This window comes from Phlebotomus papatasi, chromosome 1, assembly GCF_024763615.1.
Source record: "Phlebotomus papatasi isolate M1 chromosome 1, Ppap_2.1, whole genome shotgun sequence".
NCBI lineage: Eukaryota > Metazoa > Arthropoda > Insecta > Diptera > Psychodidae > Phlebotomus > Phlebotomus papatasi.
Genome location: NC_077222.1, coordinates 75,234,624 through 75,262,536, shown reverse-complemented (window position 1 = coordinate 75,262,536; position 27,913 = coordinate 75,234,624). Strand labels below are relative to the sequence as shown.

Genomic DNA, 27,913 nt, shown 5'->3' with positions numbered 1-27,913 from the left:
TTAAAAATAAAAATCGCAATATACTGAAAATTTACTTTAAATTTAAATCAGAATAACCTCCCGCCGACATGCTTCTTTTCTAATATACAAGCATATTGGATTCACACACAACTATTGCAATTTTGCAATAAATAATTTTACTATATTTTTTTAGCTGAATAAATAAATAAATGTAATTTTGCAATTTTCCTCATAAAATTTCAATAATTTCAATGAAATTTTTCAGTGCACTTTTGCAAATCGGGTAAGCATCAGGCAACCCTTGAACCGATTGCCAATGTCAAAATTTTAGTTGAAAAAAAAAAGCAGTGTGGCTCTCCCGGTAATGATGCGAAGAAGATAAGTTTGAGTGAAAATTCGGGAAAATCTTTACAAAAAGTGCGTGAAAAGGTGTAAAATCGAAGAAAGAGTAATTGTAGTGGTCATCGGTAAGCGAAGTTGTGTCGGAAGTGTTGGGAAATTGGCTGAAAAACAGGCGTGAAAAATTGACGTGTGATTGTATTGTTTTTTTTTTTACTAAAAAAAATATTCGTCGATTTTGTATTAATTATGTCACTGGATCTAGTAATGTACGTATCTGGAATATTATATAATCACCTTTGTTGTTTGTTCTTGCACTGAATTCTTCCGGGAATAAGGATTGAGTTGGGAGAAAAGAGAGAAATTCCATCGAGTCTGACAGGCCATGTTGTTGTCATTGCAATTTTTTGTGGAGGAGACTCCGGAGAACAAAATCACCCTTCCTTTTACAATTAGCCAGATAGGACTGCCTGCTTTGGGTATACGGGGCCTCAAACAAGGGTCAGATGCGTTTGTCAACAAGTGCAGCAATTGTGCTGTTTTATTTGTTGATTTCCTCATGTCGGACAAATGTGGAAGTCTTCCGGGAATGACGTATTTATCCGTGAACTCGCGTTCCGGACACCCCTGAGCCGCCCAGCTAAACACACAAAATGCTCGCTTGAAGTCATTTGGAAAACTGTACGAAAAATTTTGCAGAGACCAGAGAAGCATTTAAATGAGGTTTTATTTTTACAGACCAATCAATCCGAACCCTCCCACATAGTAACAGAAAGAGAAGATTATAATAATTATAAATGTACATAATAAAATTATAAGATAAACGCCATCGTTTCACACAGTCTTCTGTCCATTTGTGTGGCGTGTAGATTTTGGAACTCCTTATCAATCATTTATCACATGGCCAAAATGTGGTGAATCATACAGTGCTGTACAATAGAATAGATACAATAATGTTATAGCAAAAAGATCCTAAAGGGAGATTAAATACTTTTAATCTAAATTGACAACATTATTATAAGTTTCCTATGAGAAAATCATTCTCTAACTAAATGAAGAAAAAAATGCAAATTTTTATTTTCAATTTTTAATTAATATTAGAATTAGTATTAATAGAAATAAGTTTAATAAACATAGGGGAAAATGGAGTACCGGGAGTACCTTTGAATTTGGCTAGCTTTTCAAAATGGGCTTTCTCCTATTTTTAAATGGAACTGGACCTTACCTTACCTTACCTTATTATTTAGCTTTACACTAACAAACACAAATATGTAGGAGAAAAAAGTCCATTTTCAAATGTACCCCAATTCAAAGGTGCCCCATTTGCCCCTATTGTTTGTATTTTCTTAAAACTAAATTTTATTTAGGGGTCAGTTGCAATTTGGTGATACGATTAGAACTCAGCTTAGCGTTTGCTTAATGGGAGGTAAATTAGAAGAGTTTCGTACAATTATGTTGCGATAACATAACAGCATTGCTACAAAATATTCTTACTTGTAATTTATTACAAGGTAAGAAAATTATTTATTTATTTTGGTGCAAATGTCTTGATCGAAACAAGAAATCATAATGTTTTAATCAAAAATAACTTTGATGACTACCTCCTAAAAATACATTACTGTTTGTCAAAATTTTCACCATTGGAAAGGCCTTGAAGCTCTTTATTACCAACGTTGTAGGGGAAGGTTTCAAGCTTCGCACACAATCACGTTTGGAACATTAATATTTTTTGCATATTCCTTTATTGTTAATCTTATCGGTATATTAGTTAAATGTTTCTGGAGATGAAGGAAGTAGGGTGAGAAGAAAATTTGGAATTGGCAATTGGATTCCCTACATTAACTTTTAGGAAGGTTTCATAACATTCAGAACATTTCATATGGGTATCTCTATTCCTTAGGTTAAAAAAAAAACTTATCAGGGGTAGAACGGGTGGGACGTCTTTGCTGTGCATGGATGAAGTGGCCTCTAGGAGACTCTCTAAAACACCCAAGACGGAAAAAGGGCGATAGTTGTAGTCTTGGATAACCTTTTTCATTACTGGTCAATTTGACTGGTCATGGTTATGGAAAAACACATCGGAAAAGAGAAAACGAAATTAAAATGAAATACTCAAAAATATATCACATGGACATATTAGGAGAAATCTTGAACTTAGACAGTAACATCTGCACACTAATGTCTATAGGTAAATATTAGAAATATGCCCAAAAGGTTAATTTGACACAGATAAAGTGGAGTAACTAAAAAAGCCATTGAGCAGAAACCCTTAGAAATTTTGGAAGAAAAAAATTAAATAGGAAAAAGTACAGAACCTCCTGGCCCTTAGTAATGTGTCTTTTTTAATAGATAGTCTCCTATTTCATGAAAAGCCATTGTTTTTAAATTCATTAAAAACATAGAAAAAATTAGTTGGCTTAACCCTTTAAGGACGAGGTCAAAAATTGAGGGTCAGAAAAAATCATTTTTTCTATTTTTTAAAGCAAAATACGACTTTAGAAGTCCGTAGGAAGTTTCATTTTTGGGTCACCGGTGATCCAATCGTCCTTAAAGTGTTAAGCACGCATCATGCCAAGGAACCATACTGTTCCCTGCCTAAAAGACGATTATCTTGATTCTCAAACATATTTTGATCGTCCGGATCGTCCAAAATCGAAATATATTCGCTAAGTTATTCTTTTTTTCTATGACGAAAAATATAACAAATTTAACGAGACAAATTAATTGCAAGACAGAACAACAGATAATATTTTCGAGTCTTCCAAGCCCACATATAAAGCATCATCTAGGACATTTGTGTTACTAGATAACACATATAGTAGGGAGGGGAATGCTTTCAGGCTTTGCACACATTATGGCTTCGAACACTTCATATTTTTCCAAAATGACTTTATAAGTGTATGATAGTTTGGAGTGATCCTTTACTGCCATATTTTACGGGCTAACTATTTTCAATCATCAACCTAAGCCTGTTTTTGGCTTTGTTACAACTTCTCTACATGAAAACAATTTTTAATCTCAATAGATTGTATTAAAAGTAACAAAACTTAAAAAATGCAAAATTGTATTCATATTTAGGGCAGAATCACATTGACAGTAAAATGCTCGCCGTAGCCTCACCGTATTTCGTTAATTCACAAATTTTCATTGCAATTCTTACGCAAATTGTCCATTACCGTATTACCTTATCTCATACTCGGGGGCACTAAGTGAAAATAATAGTAAAAAATTAAACAAATAAAACGAATATTCGATAAACTGTGAGCAGAAAAACTATACAAGAAATTAATCTTACAGTTTTTTTTTTGCTCACCGTTTATCACATTTTCGTTTGATTTCTTCAATTTTCTTATATTATTTTTACCTAGTGCCACCGAGTTAATACGGTAATCGAGAATTTGCGTAAGAATTGCAATGAAAATGCGTAAATTATCGAAATACGGTGAGCAATTTTACTGTCAATGTGATTCTGCCCTTAGTCGAAATTATTATTATTATTTGTGTCGAGGCCTAAAATTAAATTTGCCTTGCCCAAAAACGGGCCACATCAATGGTAAGCGGACTTGCCGACATCAAATCCTGGCCGACAACGGACACAAGCACACAAGTGGGGGGTAGTTTGGATCATCCCACAGTCACATAGGATGTCACATTCGGAGAATCCCCATCGCCGTTTGTTGTCTCTCGAGCGCGCTACGCTGCTTCCCAAACGCGATTGAGAGACTTCCATGTCTTCTAGTCTTGGTCACCACCAGAAGGAATATCTTCCCTTAATTCGACAAAATCTGGTGGAAAGACTTCCGTCCACAGATTGAGTTTTCTTAATGATAATGATGTAATGTGAAACAAATAAGGAGAACAAAAAGGATGGTTGTACTCCTCAAATTTGATTCATATTGACATGACAATTTTTAAATATTTTCTAGCTAGTTTTATTTGCTTTTATTTCCTTTAACCCTTTAATGACGAAACACTTTTTACGGATTGAAAATCAACAATAAAAATTAAACTGAGAAACATAATCAATGATAAGTCTTACATCTAACCTTGGAAAGTCCAACAGACTCTGATTCGGTGTATTTTGTGCCTCTATGAACGATAGGGACAAAAATAGCCCAACAATTGAAGTAATTTTTCTGACAATGTCAATGAATAATATTTTCCGCTTTAGTGAAAAATATTACGTATGAGTATTGTAGTTTTTATTGCCAAAAGGGTTTTGCTTAAAAAAAAAACTGGAAATATAAAAAGTAAATAAAATCAATTATGAATTTGAGAATTTAAAAATTCACCGTTTTTGAACTTAAATAATTACTACATAGCAAATAGCTAGAGACTTGTAAAAAAATATTCTAGATTCCTTAAACCTTCTACTTTACAATTATGTACAGACATAAGAAAAAAATAACTTTAGGTAGTCAGGAAAAATTATATTCTTTATGGGACACCGGTGTTCCAATCGTCCTTAAAGGGTTAAAATAAAACTGAATTAAAATTCCAATTCTAACATTGAAATCGATTATTTTCCTTGCAACACTCCAACCACGAAAACGAGTGAAAATAAATCGATTAACATTCCAATAAAGAACTAGAACAATAATATTGGTCGAATTGCTCCCGTTTTTATGATTACCACTGTAATTTATGAGTGTGTCATATTGGATGGTATAAAAAGTCACAGGTATCATCCTTATTTACTGAGAAAGTGGTGAAGAGAGATGCCACATTGAGATTGTGGGGCTATCGTGGGGCTATATTTTAGTAAGTGTGCGATCTTGAGAGCAAAAATTGGGGCGCTAAATGAGTGTGGCGCACCACACACTGAATCACACTCTTATAATGTCCTCATGAGCTAGAGAGATGATAATTATTTGGTCGTGCTACAAATATAGAAATCTGATAAGGCAAAACCTGTTGATTATATTCCAATGCCTGGGTTGGTGAGAGAGAATGTGTTTTGTGGTGATGAAATGGCAGGAGGAGAGAAACACAACAGCACGAGACTGTCAAGCATGTCAAACATTGGATTTCCTCTTTTCACCATCTCAATATTGATTCCCCAAAGTAGAATAATTTTTTTTTAAACTGTAAATCACTGTAAACGATTTTCAGTGTGGAATACTTAGCCATTAGCATATGAATGGAATTGGATTTTTTCTGTTTTTTTTAAAGGTTTCCGAAAGATGGTTTTGGTAAAACCTGAAACCGATGAAGAGGAGGACGAACTTCCTGTGCAGACAAATTCAGTGAAGACAGAAACAAAATTAAGGGAGGCATCGCTGTTCTATATTGGCCGAAGGAATAAAAGAAACTTCTACCATTGTCACCGAAATTGTATTCACAACAGTAGAGAATCCATTCTGTGCACCTGTAACTTCCATTTGAGTGCACCTGAAATCCCAACGATACATCAGGAAGTATCTGGGAATTTGCTGTGTACCGATGAATGCCTTTCATGGCGAGAGCAACATCAACAGCACTGTCGTCTTCGTCAGCGTGACCATGATTCTCTTACTTGTATCTGTGGCCAGGATATTTCATTAGATTCCAAAGTCTTCAGCCCAACATTATTTGGGAGAACTCTGGGTAGGAGTACTGAGAAGAAATTTGAAGTTTTGAAGGAGAATAACCTTCCAATTATTGCTATTTCGGACACCGGTGAGGACGAAGAGAATTTGTGTAAATCACCAAATTTGTCTGGAAAGTGTCTCAAGAGAAAAGATATTGTAGTAGATATACAATTGAATAATAGGGACATTGTTGTTTCGCCACCCAAAAGGGCTAAGGTTCAAAGGAAAAGTCCCAAAATATTGAGTCAAGTGACACTGAGAAAGCGTCCAAATCGTGAGAATCAGGAGAATCGGAGTGTAATAAAGAGTGATCAGTATCATGCAAAATTTGATGATATTGAAGTGATTAAAACAGTGCCCGGGAAGCGCACACGAGCAAAGAGAGAAGTTCTGCAGGAATTTGACAACACTTGGTCAGACGACATGTCAATATCCGATTACAAGACCCAATTGGATTACAAGAGGCAACTCCGGACGGATGCCATTGCCGAAGTGGCCGGTGGCTATGTCAAGACGTCCACGAGTGATGATATGCCCAGCACAAATCCACCAAATCACTTCCTCCACACCAATTCCTCCTCCATGGCCACATTGAGCAACATCGGGAATAGTTGCTATCTTAATTCCGTCATCTACACTCTGAGATTTGCGCCACTTTTCCTGCACAACCTCCATCATCTGGTCAGTGATTTGAATCAATTGAATCAACGACTTGGATATCGTTACAAAAGTTCATCATTGGGGCGCAATATTGGTGGTCTTCAGGGAGCTAGTGGGAGGAGTCTGAGCAGCAAGGATTTGGCATCGCTCAGCATAAATTCCAGTTTATCCGAAGTCTCCAAGTCCAACAGACAGGTGAGTTGAATTTTTATTAGCCCAAATGTAGGCAAAAGTGAATATGTACTTGACTTTGCCAGTGATTTCTCTACTTCTTGCACACCACCAATCATTGCTCCATGCCATGCAATATGTGGCTCGGCTCTTGGAGGTCGCCGTTCCAAGAGTGTCTTTTGCTCGCATAAAAATGCAATTTGGAAAGGTGATTCCAAAAAGTGGTTCAATCACGGAGTACGACTCGATCACATGGCATTGATTATGTATCTGGGGGTGTAGCTCAGATGGTAGAGCGCTCGCTTAGCATGTGAGAGGTACCGGGATCGATACCCGGCATCTCCAAGACCCTTTTTGATTTTTTTTTAACCACCTTTTCATCTACTGCGCCAGTCGACTTGATTCTGAGGAATATTGATAGTATGCTTCTGGATTTTCCAGAGAGAGAGAGAGAGAGAATAAGAGAGACAATTGCTTCAGTAATTTCGTCATACAGATAAATTGAGTGGATCTATTTTGCTATATTTTGATGATTGAATTCCTTATCATGCGAAATTCTTAGAAGTGTTCCTATCAAAAGGTATAATTCCAGATAAATGAGTCAATATTTTCTCAGAATTGCTATTTATTATTTCATCATAGTATATCTCTGATATTTTTTTTCTATTATTTTAATGATAAAAAAGTTTGGCAAATCCACAATTTCAAGCTTCATTCACTAATGTTATATTTTTTTGTCCAGAAGTAAATATTGAAATAGATTTCAGAGAGGTTGTTGGTTGTATATAATAAGATCACTCAGGTTTATTTTCTTTTCACATAAAAAAAAATGTTCGCGTAAAAATTATATTTAACATCACTTCCATTGAGGTATTAAAATATGAATAAAAGTGATAGAAATTAGGGTGGAATCACCAGTTCTCGCCAGTGCCCCACTTCTCGCCACTTACATTGAAATCGCTATTTTTCGCAATTTATGAAATAAATGAGTCGCAATTTTTTTGTATTGTTTCTGCTTCTACGCATAGAATCGAAAAATAATTATTATTCGTTTTGGATTCACGATTTTGATCACTTTTTAGAACAATATTTTAAGCAAGTGCATCGAATCCAACATCTCTTACCAAATGTACTAAGTGTCGTCAAATTTTCATCAGGCCAAAAATACCTATTTGGGTAAATAATTTGTCTATTGAATATTTAATTGCACTTGTGGAATACATAAAATTTGTATTTAGTCAATTAATATTTCATTTTATATTATTTTTGTATAAAAATGAGGCATGGCGAGAAGTGGTAATATTCTGGAATTGATTTTACCACCTGTCGCCATATCTTTTCAATAGGCGACGCTAACTTCACTTCGTACATTCTCAGTTGTCAAATCTGCATTGTTTACTTTCTGCATAAGCCCTATAATTTGATTTCTCAAATAAAAGTGAAGAAAAATCATTTAAAGAGAGTAATAATAAAGTGATCACAAGGAAAGAGAAATGGTGAATGTATTCTTTTCATAGCATTGCCTAAAATAATCGAGTGTGGTTCTTTTCAAGTGGGTGGCGAGAAGTGGTTACAAATTTTACAAAACTGGCGAAAAATGGTAAAAAGTGGCGACGAAATGGTTATTTTTGCATTATTAATAAAAATCAGTTTTTTTAAGTAGTCCAGCGTTATGTTCTAGAATTATTGTTTTCACGTATCTAGAGCCAATACATCTAAGTAACTTTGTGTCAAATTTGACTTATCTTGTAACAAGGATTCAAAAGTTATGATTAAATGAATTTAATTTTTTCCTAAACTGGCGATAGCCGGTTATTCCACCCTAATCAGTCTAAGTCTGTCCGAGAGAATCACAAAAAATATAAATTGGTATTACAAAGGTTTTATATTATTATTATTATTATTGTTATTATTACTTTTTTTAATCACAAGAACAGGGTCATTCCTTTTACAATTGTGATAATAAAAAAAATAAGAAAAAAGAGGAACATAAGAAAATAGAGAATGACAAGAATTCAGAATTAAGAGTGTTCAAGAAACAAATTAATTGCTTCTAGGATCCAGCCTGAAGATAGAAATTACGAATAGCAGCCGTAGAAATACGGCAATCACTCGGAAGAGAATTAAACTTCAAATTAATTCATTTCCTAAAGAATTATAAAATGAAGATATAAATACTTGATTTTCAAGATATAAAGAAAAAGCACTTAAAATATTTCATGAATAGCTTGACTTTGTTAGAACAAAAAAAATCTACTTCTGTGAAAAAAAAAACGTTTTAAAAAAGTGTTGCATGGTTTAATTAAATGCTTAAAAAATTGTCGTCTTTGTTTCGTATCTTCTTCCACATTAAAATTATTCACTGGAACCAAAACACTAATTTTTTCTTAGGTCCCTATAGATTTAATAAACACAAAAATAAATAATCTCAGCTAAAATAATAGGGATGGGTGGGGCAGTTCGTCTTTGTTTTATATAAAGAAAAACTTCTATAAAAGGAATTTCATTAAAACTGCAAGAGAATGAAACTTTCCAGGCCTTCCTATTTTCTACATTATTCAGAGACTTTTCTATTGTAAATGTTATTATAATCATACTTTTATAATATAATTAGATTATAATTATAATCATACTACTACAACTATAATCATAATACGTTATTATAATCAAAATAATGATTTGACTAAATTCCCAATAAAAGTACAACATTGTTGGTAAACTAATATCTTCTGTAATTTTCATTTAAAAAATTTAAAAATTCAGCCGCTGGAACTTGCTTTTCGGAGATTTTTATTGAAAAATACTTACTCTTTGATGGATAAGGTTTCTCAGAGTATATTCATCTGACGTCAAAAACAAAATATAATTTAAAAAATATTTATTTATGTAAAAGCCAATTTTATCCGTTTCTTCCGCGGAAAACAATTTTCTCGGCACGATTCTTCACTCTAAAAATTCAATTTAAAATCGAATTTTCACGAATTTCGAGTTGCATGCTCCCCGAATTGGCTAGCACACTGAGTTCACCTGCAAAGAATCTCAGATTTTATAATGCCGGCTTCAGACTGGAGTTTTAGCCCAGTTCCCGAAGGTCCCAAAAATCTAAATAACAAGGAATTTTATTTAATTTTATTAATAAATCATTTGCCCTTATAATCTAATCCTAAACAACAATTTTCTAAAAAAAAATCATGCCTAATTAGGAATTAGAAGAGTTAAGCCAGACGGCTAAGTCTTAGGTTTGAAGCCCGTGTAAACCTATCTGGCTTTATCTCTGGTAATTTTCTATTCCAAATAATTTCCGTACAGAATACTAACAAAAGAGAAAAAGTTCATTGAAATGAGTTATTATACATTTGAGATAGAGTCCGGTGAATTTCGCTACAGAGACTCATCGTTAGAAAGGTTTCGATCTCACATACAATTTACAAGAATTTCATTGAAATCGCTTCATAAACACCTAAAATACGGTCCGGTCAAGACATATCTAGTTACAGTTCAGGTTAGGGAACATCGAAGGAAAAGTGCGACTCATCGTTTGAAAAGACTCGGCCTCAGCCACTTTGAAAAAAAGTCTTGTTAAACGAACAAATGAATTTTGTTCAAATTTTGTCAAAAGGGTGTTATTTACTAAGTTAACAATTTTATATGGACAATAACCCTTTTGACAAACTTTTAACGAGAACCAGTTGGCTGCCGCTGTATGAAAGAACATCCTTTTGACAAACTTGTCTTTTTAATTTGACAAAACTTTTTTTCAGAATAGAAATATTAAAATTTCATCGAAAAGGATAGTCTATTTTTCTAAATATTCTATATCGAAATTTTGAAAATTGTTCGATTAAGATAGTGTGAAGTTGGGGTGTATAGAGAGTTGTAGCATTAAACGAGAACTTTCCAAATTTAAAAATTCAAATTCTTATAATAATTACAACCGGAGATAGGGCCATTTGAAAAATCAAATTTTTGACCCCTTCCTTTTCGGGTCAGGTGAGTCAGAGAGGCTTAATTTTTTTTTTAAACCGAAAGCTCTTAGACCCATCTCATACTATATTTTGACATAGGGGCTGAAGATCGTAATCTATGAGTGCCAAAACGTGTAAATCCGAGATTTGAACCCGATGTGACGACGTCGGATTTCGCCTCGGACCACAAAAGTTGCGATTATAAAGGATCTCAGCTAAATTACTTATCCCAGTAATGCCCTGCCTAGACACACTTACGACTTAAGCAAAGAGACGACTTAGTGGAAAATGTTGGAAATGTAGTTTAACCGTTATTTCTCATAAAATTACGCTAAGCCATAAATTACGCTAAGCTCTCGGCTAATCCTCAAGTCTGTCAAGGCCCTAAGAATCAATTATTGCTCCAAAAATGTTATTTTGGTAAGGATAAAGTAATTCAACTCGTTTTAGTGTTAAACCATTGAAGATAGCGAACTAAGATCTAATTTGATCCAAAGCGCCAAAAGATGTCTGAAGCCTGTATAATTCTATTTCCCCCCCCCCCAATGCCTGGCAATGAATTCTTCCGTTTGCGGTATATAATCATAAATTAAATTAACATTTTTATAATTGGTTTGCTTTAACTCTTTAAGGAATGCAAGGAATTTAGCAAACTAATTACTAAAAATACTTTTTTGCTCTTACTACCAAAATAGATTTACGTAAATTCACAGTTAATTTGTCCTGGAATCTGGAACGGGTAATTACTCTTTAGGACTTCTATGATATTTTTTTTGCTTTTTAGGAATTGAATATTTTTATTCTGAAATCCTTGTCAATCAATTCTAGATTTTTTTTACGAATAATGAAATAGTATAAGCGAAATGGAGTCTTCTAACGAATCCTTTACAAATTTATCTAAGAAATCTAAATAACATCAATTTCTATTGAAAAATATCGCTTGCAAATATGTTAGGAACGTAACAGGGCATATTTCTTATTGGACATTTCTAGATTACAAATCAACGTTCTATAGCTTTGGAATGGTACACTTTATAAATTATGATTTTTCTAATTTTCTAATTCTAATTGCTTCTCGCAATATTTCTTTTCTTTCTATTTACAAAATTACTACTACTATCTTGTTAGAACAGATTGAGAAAATGAAAGTGATTAAATGGGAATTCAATATAATCAGGCAACAATATCTCACATCTTATTACTTGTTAATAAATTTCACATTGTATATTAGCTTCAATATAAGATTAGTTTAAGGCGAATTTTCGATGAATTATTAATAATATAATTGTTTTATATCAGATTGTTACAGAGAAACTCCATGAATTATTTCACAATCTCCATCGCAATGAATTAATAGACGCTGACCCCTTCCATCCAGTGCACTTTCTCAATGCAATTCAAGATGTGAGTTCGACATTTGAAGGGAATCAGCAGCAAGATGCGCACGAGCTTCTTATGTGTATTCTAGACAGTATTCGAGAAACATGTCAGTCATTAACGAAAATAATATCGGACTGTCCGGACATTGTACTGAATGGGTAAGTTGTATTGCAGCTTGTACTATAGGCTTACTTCAATAGTTTTATATTTAAATGTTTATGCTAACATTTCCGCAAAATATTAACTTACGTTTTAGTTGTGGAAGTGTACCGGAGCAAATTGAAACGACACCACCACAATCAACAACGATTAATTCAACGCAATCGTTTAAGGCACTACTCAATAATTTTACGAGAAAATCGAAACGAAAAGATGATAAATCTAAATTAATTAAACCACCCGAATCACCATCGAGGGATAATTTGATAAATGATGCCCTAGATTCGGCAAATGCCAAGAACAAAGGTAAAATTCCCGAAGAGGACAGTCAGGAGCAGAAGGAGAAATTGGATGAGAAAATTAAGATGATGGGATTGGATTTTTTCTGTGAAGATTTTGAGGGTATCACCGTATCCACGACCAAATGTTTAACGTGTGAAACGGAAACGGAGCAAAAAGAAACCATGATTGATATTTCCGTTCCAATATCTGGACAGGAGACAATGGAAACTATGGAAAATCCACAGCTTTTCTTTCAGGTGAGTAAAAATTCTGCTTTATTTTTTTTATTAAAGTTTCGATTGAAAATTGACATTATAAAGATTATTAAAGACTTAAAGATATAAATATTACGAAATGCTGAAGTAAGGCATCTTATTCATTTTTGCAATAACTAAAGCTCCCTTACGTTAATCCGATGAAATTATCATATTACAAAATTTGTAAAAGATCTAATATCTTATTATTTACGCTTTATATTATTTAATTCGGTTAGATAGAACCACAGAGATATCTTATGCAATTCATTTTCTAAAAGTTGTACAGCACGATCTCTATTGGCGACAGTACAAAATTGCAATATTACGATAAGTTGAAATTTTAAAACGTTTTCCAAGATGCCTGAATTTATTCAAATTGGTCCACAGATGAAAAAAAACAATAATCTTGCAAAATGTAAAAATGAGCAGTATAAAATTAAATTTGGTCACAAAAAATCAATTTTGACCACTATTTAATTCGAAATCTTAAACGTAGTAAAAATTTCATGCACGTTTTTTGACAATGGATAAATAAAGACATTTTGATTTTACGCAAGTGGGAAAACTGTTCGGATTGCAGTTTCATTTATTTCGGGATTTTAACTATTCGGGATTTTGGTTTTTCAGACATTTATTGTCCAGGATTTTGGCCGGGACCGGTTATAATATATATAAATTTAATAATTTGTAAAAATGACCAATTGTTTAAAAATAGAACAGAAATGATCATAGTGAAGAGTCCTGCGAAACAGTTCTTTTCAATTAGGCCATTTTCTCCAGGGGCATGACGTTTCCTATACTTCCCATATGTTTCTAGCGTACCGAAAAATGTTTTGAGTTTATTAGCTGTTTTCTGTCATTGTAGAATGAATTAGCAAATAATGCTAATACAATATAAAAGAAAATTTAATAACGAAAAGGCAACCGAACACCCTAAATTGGCAACCTACGTAGTTTTGGAGATATCTCGTGAAATGTGTACGAAAACAGGAAAAAATTTACACTAAAACTGGTCGCATTTTTCTGAGATAATGTCACCCCCCTGATTTTCTCCGTCACATTGAATTGAGATTAAATTGTCGAAAAATAAGATTTTGGGACAATTCAAAGTCAATTTTTGGTGTAAATGGCCGTATAAAGACCATATTCACCCAAATTGGAGCAATTGCAACCATTTTTAAATGACCTCAATATAATCGTGGTATGTTTTACTGCTTGGCTCGATCTCCACAGAGAGCAGTATTTCGACTCCTTATCCCCTTTGGAGTCGTATTTTAGTAGAATTTCGGAAATCTAAAGTTTCGAGTTTTTGTCCGTCTGTTCACGCCTAGAGCCCAAACGACTAGAGATAGAAACTCAGATCCCCCATTAGTCTACCCTGGGATCATTAACATGCCCTTCATTTCATCCCCCACCCTTCCTCTTCCCTTCCAAAACTATGTTAGATATTACCCAAGGCGGACATTTTGTCGTAATACGAAAATACTGTTGAATCATTTCTAATAACGGTTTTTCAAAATCAAATATTAAAAAGGATCTAGAAAGCATATTATTCGACCGAATGGGGTCATTTTTGGGCTCGTTGGAAAGGTCTTGGAATTTCTGCCAAGTCTGAGCCAGTTCCAATTGGTTCTGAACCGATAACTAATTTTTATCCGAAAAACAGTATTATTTTCCTAAGCTATTTTATTTTGGTCGATATTTCGAGTAATATCAGTTTAAAAGTTTAAAAAGTTGAGAACCGGTGAACCATTAATCATGCGAAAATAATTACGAGTCATGAGGTCGAGCATTCCGCAAAGCCTAGAATGCTTTGCCCCACAATTTTTCTTAAATATTTTCCTAAATTTTCTAAAAACTTATTTCAAGAATATAAAATTCATAATTTGTACCCGCTTTAGTTTTAAGCAACATTTTTCAAAGCAAAGAAAAACATTTAAGTTTTTTTTTTGACTTTCGTTCAATATTGTTCCTGATTAAGTTATTAAACAGAGAAATACGGAAAAACTACATACATTATTTATAGAAAAAGATGGCAAAGTGTCACATTTATGTGGGAATGAATTTGAAATTTGGAATGATTTCACTGGTAACGTAGTACCCGATCAGTAGAACAAATAATATTATAAAGTTCTGTTCAAGGGAGAAGACGTACTGAAGTTACATAGTACTGAATTAAACTATGTATTAAATTAAAAGAAGAGTTTTCCCTCGACATCCCCCTTTCCCAAATCCTACATTTATGTGGAATGTCTTAATTTAAAATAATATTTCTATGGTCTGTTCTATATTTTTTAGTGTTTAGCCTCTTGGCTGGTAACAAATTGAAAAATTGAAAGCAACAAAATAAAAAAATATAATTGTTTGCAAATTTAGTAGAAGTATAATTACTAAGCGTATTAGTAAATCTTTTAAGATGCAATTTTATTTAAATACAAGTTATTCTTTTATTATTTTTTTTTTAATTTTTTTTTTTGGACATTGCCATGCCACCAATTTAGGCAGTCAATGGGTCAAGTGTTAGAGCACTCGCTCTATGATGCAAATGTCCCGGGTTGACAATGGACAATGGAATATGGGGGGTGACAATCCTATGCCTATATAAGAAAAAACAATAATGAATGTTCCGAACTCTCCTTGCGGGAAGGCCAAAATTCCTCTATTGAACGTTATGCCACCATTATTTATTATTATGATGCCACGAATTTATATTCAAGAAGCTTATTTGCAATCCTTCAATGTCTTTGTTAATTTTGCTGTTGCAGAACTCATGTATCACCAAAGAGTATTTTCGGGGTGAAAATAAGTATCGATGCGAAAAGTGTTTTGGCTATACGGAAGCAATACGATCGATATCCTTTGAGGTATTGCCACGTTTACTGGTGATACAGCTAAAGAGATTTTCCGGTGGAATGGAGAAGATCAATAGTTATATCCCAACCCCATTCACACTACAGTGCTTCTGCCGAAAGTGCTATGCACTGCCGGAAAGCAAGAAGATTCATGTCTACAAACTGTATAGTGTGATAACTCATGTTGGTGCTACACTCTCGGCTGGTCACTACATCACCTACACTTGTTCCCTGGATGCCTATAGTGAGTATGTGAATTGTGACAAGGAGAAGAGACGATTGATGCAGAGTCAGCAAGAGCAACAGCAGCAGCAGGCGAATGCAGCTGCGACAGAGAGGAATAATGGTGGACTGAGTAGCCTGGAGAAGATTGGTCTCAAGAAGAGATCGTGGTTGAGGAAGAGTGATAATAGGAGCAAAGCGTCCAGTAGCAGTGATTTGACTAAAAACCTCAAGACCATGAATGGGAATAGTATTGTGGCTACGGTGAATTCGACGGCAAATGGAGGAACATCTGATGGTGGTTCTAGTACGTGTCAGGCACTCAATTGCTGTGGAATCCATGCAAAGGGAAATCTTTTGGTGAACAGCAATGGGAACAATAACTACGACAATGGGCTGGAATTTAGTAGTAATACGGCAATTGGGGAGCATCAAGCAAGTGGTGGAGGTAGTGCATCTGCTCTTGAGTCTGTCTCTGAAGTCAGCATAAATGGGATGGTGAGACCATTGGGTGGCAGTTTGGGGAACAGTGTGAATTTTCAAGAGCCTATTTGGTTCATGTGTGATGATGATAAAATTAAATCAATGCCCCAGCAAGAATTCAAAGAACTCTTGTCACCAAATCGAAAAGTCATGATTACACCCTATCTTCTTTTCTATGCACGAAACGATATTAAATAGTGAGGTAGAGAAAGAGGGAGAGCGAATAAATGAGGCACAGGTGGCCAAAAAAAAAACACAGTCGATAAAATTACTTCAAAAAGGTCTTAGAGAAATGAAAAAAAAATTCTACTGTAAATAGATTCTAATTGTGATCTTGAAAGGTAAAGTTGAAGGGATAAAAAGGAAAATTGATAATGAAATACTTAAAAAGATTAGAAGATGGGTGTGCTTCAAAAAAAAAAAATGTTTTAGTAATTTAAAGTGAATTAAGAAAAAGGAAAGAAAAAAAAATGTTGTAAAATAAAATAAAATAAATATAATTTTTTTTCATTAACGGCTGAGAAAAATGCGTTAGTAACGTGCGCATTTTCGCGAATATTTTTTTCTGTTTCTTCTTTTTGCAGATTGGACCAACAGAAAACTTTAACAATATTTACTTATATTGATTGAAAGATTTTCAAGCATGAAAATGAAAATACTGAGTGACGAGATAGAAGAAGAAATTTTGAGACATTACACTGCAGTATAATACACCGCTTCGATTAGATTAATAGAAAAAAAAGAGAAAGAAAAATAATATTAAAAAAATAGTGTTAGAACATCTACGAACTAATTTTTATATAATCTTTAGAGCAAGAAAAGAAATAAAAGGAGTATATTGAAGAAGAAAAAAAAAGAAATGTCATAACATGTAAGAATTTAAAATGATAAAAAAACCCCAGCTAAAAATTGGTTAAGACAATTAAAAGAAAAAATAAAGAAAAATACAACAGTAAATTTCTCTCTTCCAGTCTCTGAACATCTATGATTTTTGTTGAATTTGAAAATTTTACATCATAAAGCAAAATATATATATATATACATATATATTTTAAAAGAAAACAAGGCATATAACTCTATTTAATGGAAATAAAAGTGAAAAGATAAACGACTAAAAGATAATAATTCAATATTGAAAAGAAAAAGAATTAAAAAAAAAACATGAAAAGAAATATTATGATGAAGGAAATAATGTGTCTATGTTATTTAGATGATGAGACATAATTTACTTATAAAACATTTTTAAAGAAAAAAAAAAAAACGAAGCAGAAAAATTATTAAGCGTATATTATTGTAAAATAAATATCATATCATGTATATTTTTTGAAAAAAAAAAGAAAAATTAATATTATTGTCTCTTAAATGGAGAATCATTAAATTCATCCCAAACGAATTTAATTATTCGCCGCAATTGATGAAAAAAAAGTGTAAATTCTTTCAAAGGTATAGCGACTGTTTAGTTGATGAGAAGAAGAATCAATATTATTTTCCAAAATAAAAACTAATAATTCTCAAAATTTTATATATTTCTCTTTTATTTACGATTCACACAAATCGCTTTCGCTAATTTTTACGTGGCTTTCACTCCTTATGAATTTCTGTGAACTCCTTGAGGACACGAGAGATGCTCTTGTAGTTCTTGTGTTGCCACTGAGTGTTGATCTCTACGGTCTCGATGGCTTGCTTTACGCCCTGAGTGGCTTTGTCGAGTTGCTGGGCATGAGCCTTCACGAAGCTTGTCAGCTGGAGAGACGCAATAAAATATTTAAATATTTCACGAAGAAACCTTTAAAAAAAACCTACCTCAACCAACTCCTTTTCGGTGGTCATTTCCTTTGCCAGTGGCCGCACAAATCTATCCAATCTCGTTGTATCAGCTCCCAAACTAAAAAGAAATTATCAGTATAAGAAATCTTCATAAGGTAAAGTGCCCTCGAGTCGATCGGTTCCTCGACTCGACCGGTGGGTCAATATTTAAATGTTTCATGGTGAATTTCTATAAAATTGTCACTGATTCGTATTTATTTATGGAATAGTTGACCTATTAATGTTAGATCATACGCCAAATATTAGTGCAAATATAAATAAATTGAATAAATAACTCTACCGGTCGAATTGAGGAACCGGTCGACTTGAGGGCACTTTACCCTACTCTGAAAAAAAGTTTTGTCAAATTAACAAGACAAGTTAAGCTGTCTACACACCAGGCAAATTATTGCAATAATAACATTTCAAAGTAACATTGAAATAAAACTTCAATATTGAAGAGAATATTGAAACCAATATTTCAATATTTGCCTACACACTGAACAAATTGCCCTAAATGTTGAAACTTCAAACAACTTCTTAAAATACACTATTATCATGTTTGTGTGGCATGTTTATGAACAGAAAGACATCTCAGAATATTAGCGTAGGCAGGACCAGAGATTCTGCTGTATATCCCAATATCCTGCTCAGTTCTTCCCAGAAAACCATCTTTGTCAGGACTTCTCCCCTACTTCCTCCAGAAAAGTTTCAGATCTTCTGTGATTTTCTTCTGTATTTTGCCAAGAACGCCCAAAATATTAAAATTGGTCAGGAGATTTCTCCTGGTTTCTCCAGGAAATCATAGATCTTCTGGGATCTATGGAACCAAGGGAAATCTTCTGACCAAAATGAGTATTCTGGACGTACTCGACAAAATACAGAAGAAAATCACAGAAGTTCTGTAATTTCTGTAGGATCCAAGAGAAATCTTCTAACCACCTTGGTTATTTTGGGTGTACTTGACAAAATACAAAAGAAAATCCCAGAAGATCTGTGATTTCCTGGAGAAACCAGGAGAAATTTTCTGACCAACTTAGGTATTTTGGGTTCCCTAGACAAAATACAGAAGAAAATCTCAGAAGATCTGTGATTTCCTGGAGAAATCAGGAGAAATCTTCTGATCAACTTGGATATTTTGGATGTTCTTGACAAAATACAGAAGAAAATCCCAGAAGACGTGTGATTTATTGGAGGAGCCAGGAGAAATTTTCTGACCAACTTAGGTATTTTGGGTTCCCTAGACAAAATACAGAAGAAAATCTCAGAAGATCTGTGATTTCCTGGAGAAATCAGGAGAAATCTTCTGATCAAATTGGATATTTTGGATGTTCTTGACAAAATACAGAAGAAAATCCCAGAAGACGTGTCATTTCTGGAGGAACCAGGAGAAATTTTCTGACCAACTTAGGTATTTTGGGCTCGCTAGACAAAATACAGAAGAAAATCCCAGAAGTTCTGTAATTTCTGTAGGATCCAAGAGAAATCTTCAGACCACCTTGGTTATTTTGGGTGTACTTGACAAAATACAAAAAAAAATCAGGAGAAATCTTTTGATCAACTTGGATATTTTGGGTGTTCTTGACAAAATACAGAAAAAAATCCCAAAAGACGTGTGATTTCCTGGTGGGATCAGGAGAAATCTTGTGACCAACTTGTGTATTTTGGGTGATCTTGATAGTGTGTAGGCATTCAAAATAATGAAACAAAATATTGAAAAAAATGCTCCATATTGAAACAAATATTGCAATAATTGCCTACACACTGGACAATTTTCTTCAATATTAAAACTTTTATGTCAATAAATCTTTGCAATGTGGAGACAATCCTTGTCAATACTGGATATTGAAAAGAAATATTGCAATAAATTTTGTCTAGTGTTTAGCCAGCTTTAGTCAAAAGGATGTTCTTTCATACAGGATATGGAAAAGTTTGTTTTGTCAAATCGGCGGCCAACTGATCTTGTTAAATGTTTGTCAAAAGGGCGTTTTCTCATATAAAATGCGAGAAAAAGTTTTGTCAAATTGGTAAATAACATCCTTTTGACAAAATTTGAACAAAATTAATTTGTTCACAAAACTTTTTTTTTTTTTAGAGTAGCTTTGTAAAGCTTGTGGATACTCACTACTCGTAGATCTTGTCAAAGTTCTCATAGAAATATCCCTTAGCCAAATGATACCCAACTTCAGTGTGGGCAATGCTGCTAAATACTGTGGGCATATCTTGCTTCCTCACTCCAGCCTCTTCTTGGCAAGACCACTCGAGATACCGTGACAAAATCCAGACTTCCCTGCTGCATGCCAGAGAGCTGAGGATCATGATTTTTTCGGTACCAACATTGCTCTTGAGATAGCGATCCCAGAGGAAATTCCATTCCTTCTCACTTCCCATACGAATAGCATTGCAATAGACGACTGATCTCATGTCCAGAGGGATGGGATTCTTAAAGTCAGGTTCCTTTTCCAGCATCCACTTCTTGAACAGCATAATAGATTCTTCACGACAGTCAAGCACATCGAACCTACAGGCCCAACTTGTGATCAAAATCTTGTGCTTAACTGCATCGAGACGATCAGAAGCCTTCTTATCACTCATAATTCCACCCATTAGCTTGTACATGGGAGTTAGGACTTTGCGCATGTACATCTTGAAGAATCCATATTGAGGGGTGCGTTTCAGCATACGATTTACAGCTGCCAAATTTTCCAGGGCAGTCTTCCATGGAATGTACTCACGCTCCTGCTTGAGGTACTCTACAATTCGCAAAGCAATAGAATATTCCTGATCACCACTCCAGGCCAAATCAAGGGCATCATCAATCAATTGAGCACGATTGAGGGTGTGAATATCGGTGAATTTTTCACTGGTGAGATGATCAATCAACAAATCCCAGTTCTTCTTGTCGTATTTCACTTTGTACAGCCCTGAGAGTTGAACATTGAAGATTACCCAGTATTCTGGTGGTGGCATCTCCTTAATGACCTTGTGGACAGGTTTATGCTCATCCTCACATTTGAGCCAGTGTCTCGCCTCCGTAGCATTGAAGTCCATTTCCTTCTTTGTTGTATAACTCAATGGGACCCACCAGCAGGTTTCCAGGAATTCCTTCTCACGCTTCGCGTCCAGGAGGTAGCGAATTTGAGTCACTTTAGCCACTCCTTTCTCATAGTCTCGATCTACTGTAATCACAGGGAATCCTGTCTGAAGAGTCCACGAATCCATGATCTTTTTCACACTGAATTCCTCTGGAAGAGCCTTAATTTTGTGAGCTTCGTAAGTCAAACTATCCCAGAGATCATCCTGTTCAGCACTGTTGTACTTATGTTTCTTCAGATAGTGTCGCACACCATTACGGAAGGCTTCATCACCTAGGAATTTGTGCATCATTCGTAGGATTGTTGAGCCCTTCTTGTATGAGATGGCATCGAAGATCTGTGAGATTTCTCCTGGATGGCCAATGGGTACAGATACGGGATGACTAGATTTCAGAGCATCGAAGACAAAGACTGTTTGGATGTTGTCGCGACTTTCCTCTTCAAAAGAATTCCACTCGGGATGAAGATGATCCACTCCGATACTGGCAATGTATGTTGCAAATCCTTCGTTTAACCAGAGATCTGTCCACCATTTCATTGTAACGAGATTTCCAAACCACTGATGTGCCAGTTCATGGGCTATCACACTGGCCACACGATGCTGGCTACTGGCAGAGGAAATGTTGGGCTGGAAGAGGAGAGCAGTCTCTCGGTATGTGATCAAACCAAAGTTTTCCATAGCTCCTGCTCCGAAGTCCGGGATAGCAATCATGTCCACCTTGGGCAGAGGGAATTTGATGTCAAAGTAGTCCTCATAGAACTTTAGGACTTTTGGTCCGACGTACTTGGCATAGTCCACCTGATCAATAGCATCTGGACGTGCCCAAATCTTGAAGACAACATCATCCACCATCTTAACATACGACTCTTTATAGTGGAAATCATTGATGCTGTAGGCAACGAGATATGTGGACATAGGAACGGATTCCTGGAAGTGATCCCATACCCAGTGACTCTTCCCATCAAATGGCTCTGACCACTTGATTGGCATATTGCTGAGTGCTGTGAATTTCTTGTCGTGTGCTAAGCTTATCTCAAAAGTAGCCTTCATCTGAGGCTCATCGAAGCACGGGAAAGCCTGCCTAGCATAAGTTGGTTCAAACTGAGTGATGGAAAGCCAGCATTTCTCCTTGGTCTTTTTGTCTAAATAACTGCTCTTGTAGTATCCCACCAAATCGCTATTGAGTTCTGATTCAAATGGAATATACAGCTCATAAACTCGTCCCTTTTCCAGTGTCACTTCCGGGTGAATCACTAAGAAATCATGTTCAGGAATAAGTTCCGATTTGATGACTTTGAGCTTAGTTCTCTTTGGGCTATTCTCATCGCACGCTAGCAGTTTAATTTCATTAAAGCGAATCTTTAGTTTTTTCGAGTGCAGCTTAATGACCGGTACATCAGGCTTAATCGGCATGATCTGGAAGATAAACCAACATTATAAGTTCTTTTTTTTTGCAAATTCAAGGATTTACAGAAAAGTGTTAATTTTATTTTACATGACATTAAGATGCGATAAATCGATTAAATTAAAAGTCTAATTTGCTTTTAATTGTACATATAGCATAATATATAATAATATATTCATTACGTCATACTCTACTTTAAATCACTTTATATATGCACGATTTCACTTTAAGTACATTGAAGAAAAGTTTGAACGGTCTGAACCCACAAGCTTTGTGATATAAAATTAAATGCGTAAAGTTTGCTTAGCACATAATGCATAACGGCAAGTTGAATAACTTTTGACCTAGAGACATTCTCAATGCTTTATTCAAATTTACACAAACTTTGCAAAATATTTAACAAATTCTTAATAATATTTTTAAAATGAAAAACCTGTTTTTTTGGTTTTACTTTTATTTTGAATTCCTTTTGAAAATTAAATATAAAAAAACACATCTGTATTTTTAAAATAGTTATAGTAAATAAACAATATTTTCACGTAAAACCAATATAATTATATTTTTATGTTTGTGGTTTTCTTAACTCATCTATTGCATTGAATTGCGCTTCTGTAAAATATCCACTTATATATTGCATTTTAAATAAATTCTTTGAATGCTATAATTATAATTTATTCAGAAATAAGTAAAATACTTTGCCAAAGAAGTAAGAACGGAAAAGGTAGGGAAACAAAAATTTATAAATCCATGTTTGCCTTCCTTCCACTACCATTACAAATATCTTTGCACTCAAAAACCAGTTAAGAGTTGTTTCTTCGTTTTGACAAAATTTTTAGTTGGTCTCTCCATTAAAAAGATTTTGTGCTAATGACCGTATTGTGACTTCGTATAGTGCATATAATTATCTCACCTTAATCCACACTTTTCCCGTGAAACGAAATCCTTCGTCATCATTCATATGCGTTACGACTGCGAGCCTGTACTTTTCAGGGATGATGTCTCCAGGCAAACGGTAGGGTTTCTCCTCCTTGATGTCAATCTTCATGGCAGTGATGAGGATGACAAGTGACAGGAGCACAAGGAGTGTCCTCCCGTGAGACATGATTGGCTAGTCAACTGTGAAATTGAAAGAAAAAAAAAAAGAAGTTTTGATGATTCTGTGTGTTAAAGAGGGAAATATGTGTCGCTTTCATGAACAACATTGAACAAATTTTCTGCAGTCCAGTCACACCTCAGGGGCAGATAAGTCAGCTGAATGATGGATTTAATTTTTTTCTGTTTTAATAAAAGTAAGTAAGTATCTATAATCCTTTCAGGATGATAATGGATTACAATTAAATTCATTTTTTGTAGCAGAATTTTATAATTTTATAACTTCAAAGAAATGGTGGAAGGTGGGGTAGTTTCAGGTATGCATTATACTTTACCGAAATACACATTTTTGGAACAATTATAATTATCTGCAAATTAGGCTGTATATAGGGAAGAGCGTGCTACCTTCGGACGATTCAAGCTTTGACAATTCATTTTTTTTTAATGTGTTTCAAATGAATTTGGCCCAATATGATGTTATATTTTAATAGCTAATGCGGTAGGGTAAAGTGGTACAAGTTGGACAGTGGTACAAATTGGACAATGGTACAATTTGGACAAGGCTTTTTGTCTTGATAAATTTATTACTTCATTTTTATTTGTATATTTTTAATGCTTTTGTTTTATAATTTGGTTCCTGTGCTTAAAAACAAATTTTCTACTGTATTTATCAAGAAAAAAGCCATGTCCAACTTGTACCGGCGAATTGTCCAACTTGTAACACTAATTCCAAATTATATCACTTTACCCTATCTCAAATTTCCAGAAAGCGCTATGGTGGAAATCCATGAAAAAAATAGAAAAAAATTGAGTTATCCGAAGCTTGATTCGTCCGAAGAGGTAGTACCTTTTTCCCTGTTTCTAAATAGTCAGTACCCAAAGGAAACTAACGGAACTTAGTTTAACTCTTGTTCATAATTCGTTTAGCAAATAATCTTGTAAAAGTTTATATACGCAAAACTGCCCCACCCTCTATTAACGTCTCGGTATGGTATATATTTTCCCATTCTCAGAAATTCAACCATCTATTGGCACTTTTTATTGGCCAAATGATAAGAGGTATTGACCTGTACTTCTAAATCCTCCTAAATTATATCCTAAATTATAAAAAATCCTAAATTATAAGTGAATATTAAAGAAATTTCCTTAAATTTTTCTTCTGCCTTTCATTCTTACATAATAATGATTTTTTTGTATGTTTCGAAAACGTATTCAATGATTTTCCACATATCACATTTAATTTGTTTCATTATACTTTTACGGGAGATGTATTTGTAGGCTTTGCAATTTCATAACAAGCTCTGGACGAGTTTTCTTAAATTTTGTATTCTATTAATTTGTTAAATGTCTCCTGTAATTTCTTATAATAAAATTATTAGTATAGGGATTTCCTTAGGGTTGACCATATATTATATTATTGTGAAAAAATTATAATAATATTAAGATCATTAAATTATAATCGTAAAAAATCTGAGAGAAACATTTAACTCGATTTATAAAACTGTTTTAAAGTACTTAAGTAACAACACTATTTTAAATTGTTATATATTATGCATGAGAACTTTAATTTTATATTGGAAAAAATTGTTAAAGCGCGTTTTCAATGCGTATATCGTAATTTTTATGAGGTTATAAAAATTAAAAACAAAAATTATAAATATACGTAATTCGCGTACCTGGTACCAAACGCACAAAAAGAGAGCTGAAAAATATAAATAAATAATGGATTTAATAATTGATAAACTTATGAAAAAACGCTAAAAAATGGTTTGTGTTCAAGTTAAAGCACCTTAATTCAATTTAACGTGAATTGAACTTAATTATGTCATATACAAATTTTCAAAACTTTTTTTTTGTAGATAAAAGAGTAAAGCTTGATGTGAAGAAAATTTACCATATTGAAAGTATTCGTACATCTATTAGCACATTTGGTTCTTATATTGGAAAAGAAATATTATAAAATATATTTATAAAATACAATTTCAGATTTTATTGTTTATTAAAAATTACAATATAAAATTTTTTTTGATTAAATTTCAGTTTTTTACTATCTCTGCCATGATTATCCTTCTTAATTGTAAGACGAATTCTTTAATTTCAAATAAATCAGACTTTTAAATCCTGATTCAAATTTTACGGAAAAGCATTTAATATCAAAGTTTTAGATTGTGATAAGTATTTCAGCCAAGATTTAAGGGATTACGTGGGTAAAAAAAACTAAAAAGTGCATGTTTCTCCGAGAAACCTGGTCCACTGAAAAATAGGTTTTCAGATTTTCAGAAAATTTATTATAAATGTTGTACTTTTATATGCATGAGAGCTTGAATTTAATATATTTTTATTATTATTTTATTTTTTTGAGAAAATAGTAGCCGTACTCACTATGGCGTTGTTATCTCGTAATCTCCGTAATCTGTTATCTTGTTATAATTTTTCAATTATAAAATACATTACGAGAACATAACGAGATAACGAGATAACGATATTACAAGATAACAGCGCCATAGTGAGTACGGCTAGTCTATTTTTTTGTCTTATTGACCTACGTAACCACTTAAACATTAAGGCTATAATGCAAAAAAAAAATTACAAAAAGTAACATGAAAATTGAAACATAAAATTACTTTAAAATATGCCTTTTATTTTGAATCTGCTCGCAACGACTTAAAACTTATGCTAGAAACTTTGAAACAATCGATACTAGTCTTTTAGTCTTTTACTCAGAGTAACAAATTTTTAATCTTTTTAATATTTAACACAAACTTTTATCTTTTCTCTATATTAAAATTGAGAGAAAAGTGCAGTAAACGGGTCCCGGTCAAAATCCCGAACGTTAAAATCCTGAAAGCCAAAATCCTGAAAGCCAAAATCCCGAAAGCCAAAATCCCAAATTCTTAAAAGTGTCACAGCTACTTCCACGATTGTACCCGCGCTTGCTGGAGGCAAAGGGAAATCTTCTGTGCCTTAGGAAATTATTCTAAACATTTTTCTCCATATAATTTCATCGCTTTCAGGATTTTGAAAATTCGGGATTTTGGCTTTTGGGATTTTGGCTGCCACAGGCAGTAAACAAATAATTAAGTCTATGAAATATATAAATATATTTTCAAACATTATATAAAATAAAGTTTAACGAAAATTTAATGCAAAAAATATTTTACAATTGATATTCAAAATTATATTGTTTTGCTTAATTAAGTTACTGTTTTTATATTTAATTAAGACTTAGAATTGAAAATGATTTTGTAATATTTTATTGCTCAAACTCATAAAAGAGCAAAATATTAGTGATTGTGCATTTATGCGCAAATCGAACACAATTTTGAATTGATGAAGAAAACATTTTACTAGTTACACACCCCATGGCTAAACCAATAAATCCACCTTGACATGCATTGAATGCGTCCCAGAGTTCAGAAGAAAAAAAACACTCCTCATCTATTGGAGGATTTTCAACTAACTTTGCGGGTTAGATTGTGATGGAAAAAGAAATCCTACAGTGCAACGATTACTAAATAATCATGTTTTTCGGATGCAATACATTGCTCAATAATCTTTATTTTGATCCATAATTGAAGTTTAAAGAAAAGCAGAATTTCTTTTAGTTAAAAATCTGACATCACGTTACATGTGGGTCAAGAAAAGTTTACAACTGTTGCAAATAAAATTACGATTGCCAAATCAATATTGGATTATATAAATAGGTAGTAATAGAAAATAATAATAAAAACGGAATAACTGGCGCCGAAGAGAAATATGATATAGTATGGGTACCAGTTTTATGCCTCACATTAAAACTACAACACTTTTTACCGCCAAAAATATTAAAGCAAAGCACTTGGGTTGGGTGCGTGAATGGTTAAGTTAAACGATACAAATTGCCCGTACGATTGACGATTTGCCACATTGTTAATCACTCTGAACTTTCTTCGTGGGAGTTTGCCTTAAATAGGTGCAAATTAGTGATCCTATCTTGGAATTGCTTTTATGCAGCAGTTAGCTCTATTATCACTCAGGTGCCTTTTTTTATCTTCACTGGAAATACACTCACATTTTCTTGATTTTTCACCGAAACTTCCAATAATCCTCGCCAAGACACTTTTCACTTAAATTACTACTAAACACTCGCGAACCCTGGAGGATTGCCTGAAGCTCAAGAGCGTGCTTCCAATGGCGCTTCGATAGACTCTGATCGTACTGTGTCCAATGTGTG

At 33.7% G+C, this 27,913-nt stretch overlaps 2 protein-coding genes and 1 non-coding gene across 5 annotated transcripts; 2 read left to right on the top strand and 1 right to left on the bottom strand.

The window, feature by feature from the left end:
• The first annotated feature begins 292 nt into the window (after nucleotides 1–292).
• On the top strand, nucleotides 293–17,823 carry LOC129802848 (ubiquitin carboxyl-terminal hydrolase 1). Of its 3 annotated transcripts, none has more exons than XM_055849016.1 (5): nucleotides 293–428; nucleotides 5,473–6,725; nucleotides 11,966–12,204; nucleotides 12,303–12,744; nucleotides 15,510–17,823. In XM_055849016.1, the coding sequence occupies exons 2-5, from the start codon at nucleotides 5,484–5,486 to the stop codon at nucleotides 16,497–16,499; spliced, it is 2,913 nt and encodes a 970-aa protein (XP_055704991.1). In that variant the 5' UTR covers nucleotides 293–428; nucleotides 5,473–5,483; the 3' UTR covers nucleotides 16,500–17,823. The 3 variants fall into 3 exon arrangements, with proteins under 3 accessions (XP_055704991.1, XP_055705003.1, XP_055704983.1); XM_055849028.1 differs by lacking the exon at nucleotides 293–428 and adding an exon at nucleotides 467–569; XM_055849008.1 differs by lacking the exon at nucleotides 293–428 and adding an exon at nucleotides 5,241–5,364.
• Nucleotides 6,974–7,046, top strand: Trnaa-agc (transfer RNA alanine (anticodon AGC)). The gene has a single exon. It is a non-coding gene; the product is annotated as a tRNA-Ala (tRNA).
• LOC129802856 (aminopeptidase N-like) lies at nucleotides 17,810–27,913 on the bottom strand. The gene is made up of 5 exons (XM_055849044.1): nucleotides 27,752–27,913; nucleotides 23,519–23,724; nucleotides 20,233–22,619; nucleotides 18,105–18,186; nucleotides 17,810–18,044 (listed from the first exon to the last, which is right to left on the bottom strand). The coding sequence occupies exons 2-5, from the start codon at nucleotides 23,708–23,710 to the stop codon at nucleotides 17,883–17,885; spliced, it is 2,823 nt and encodes a 940-aa protein (XP_055705019.1). The 5' UTR covers nucleotides 23,711–23,724; nucleotides 27,752–27,913; the 3' UTR covers nucleotides 17,810–17,882.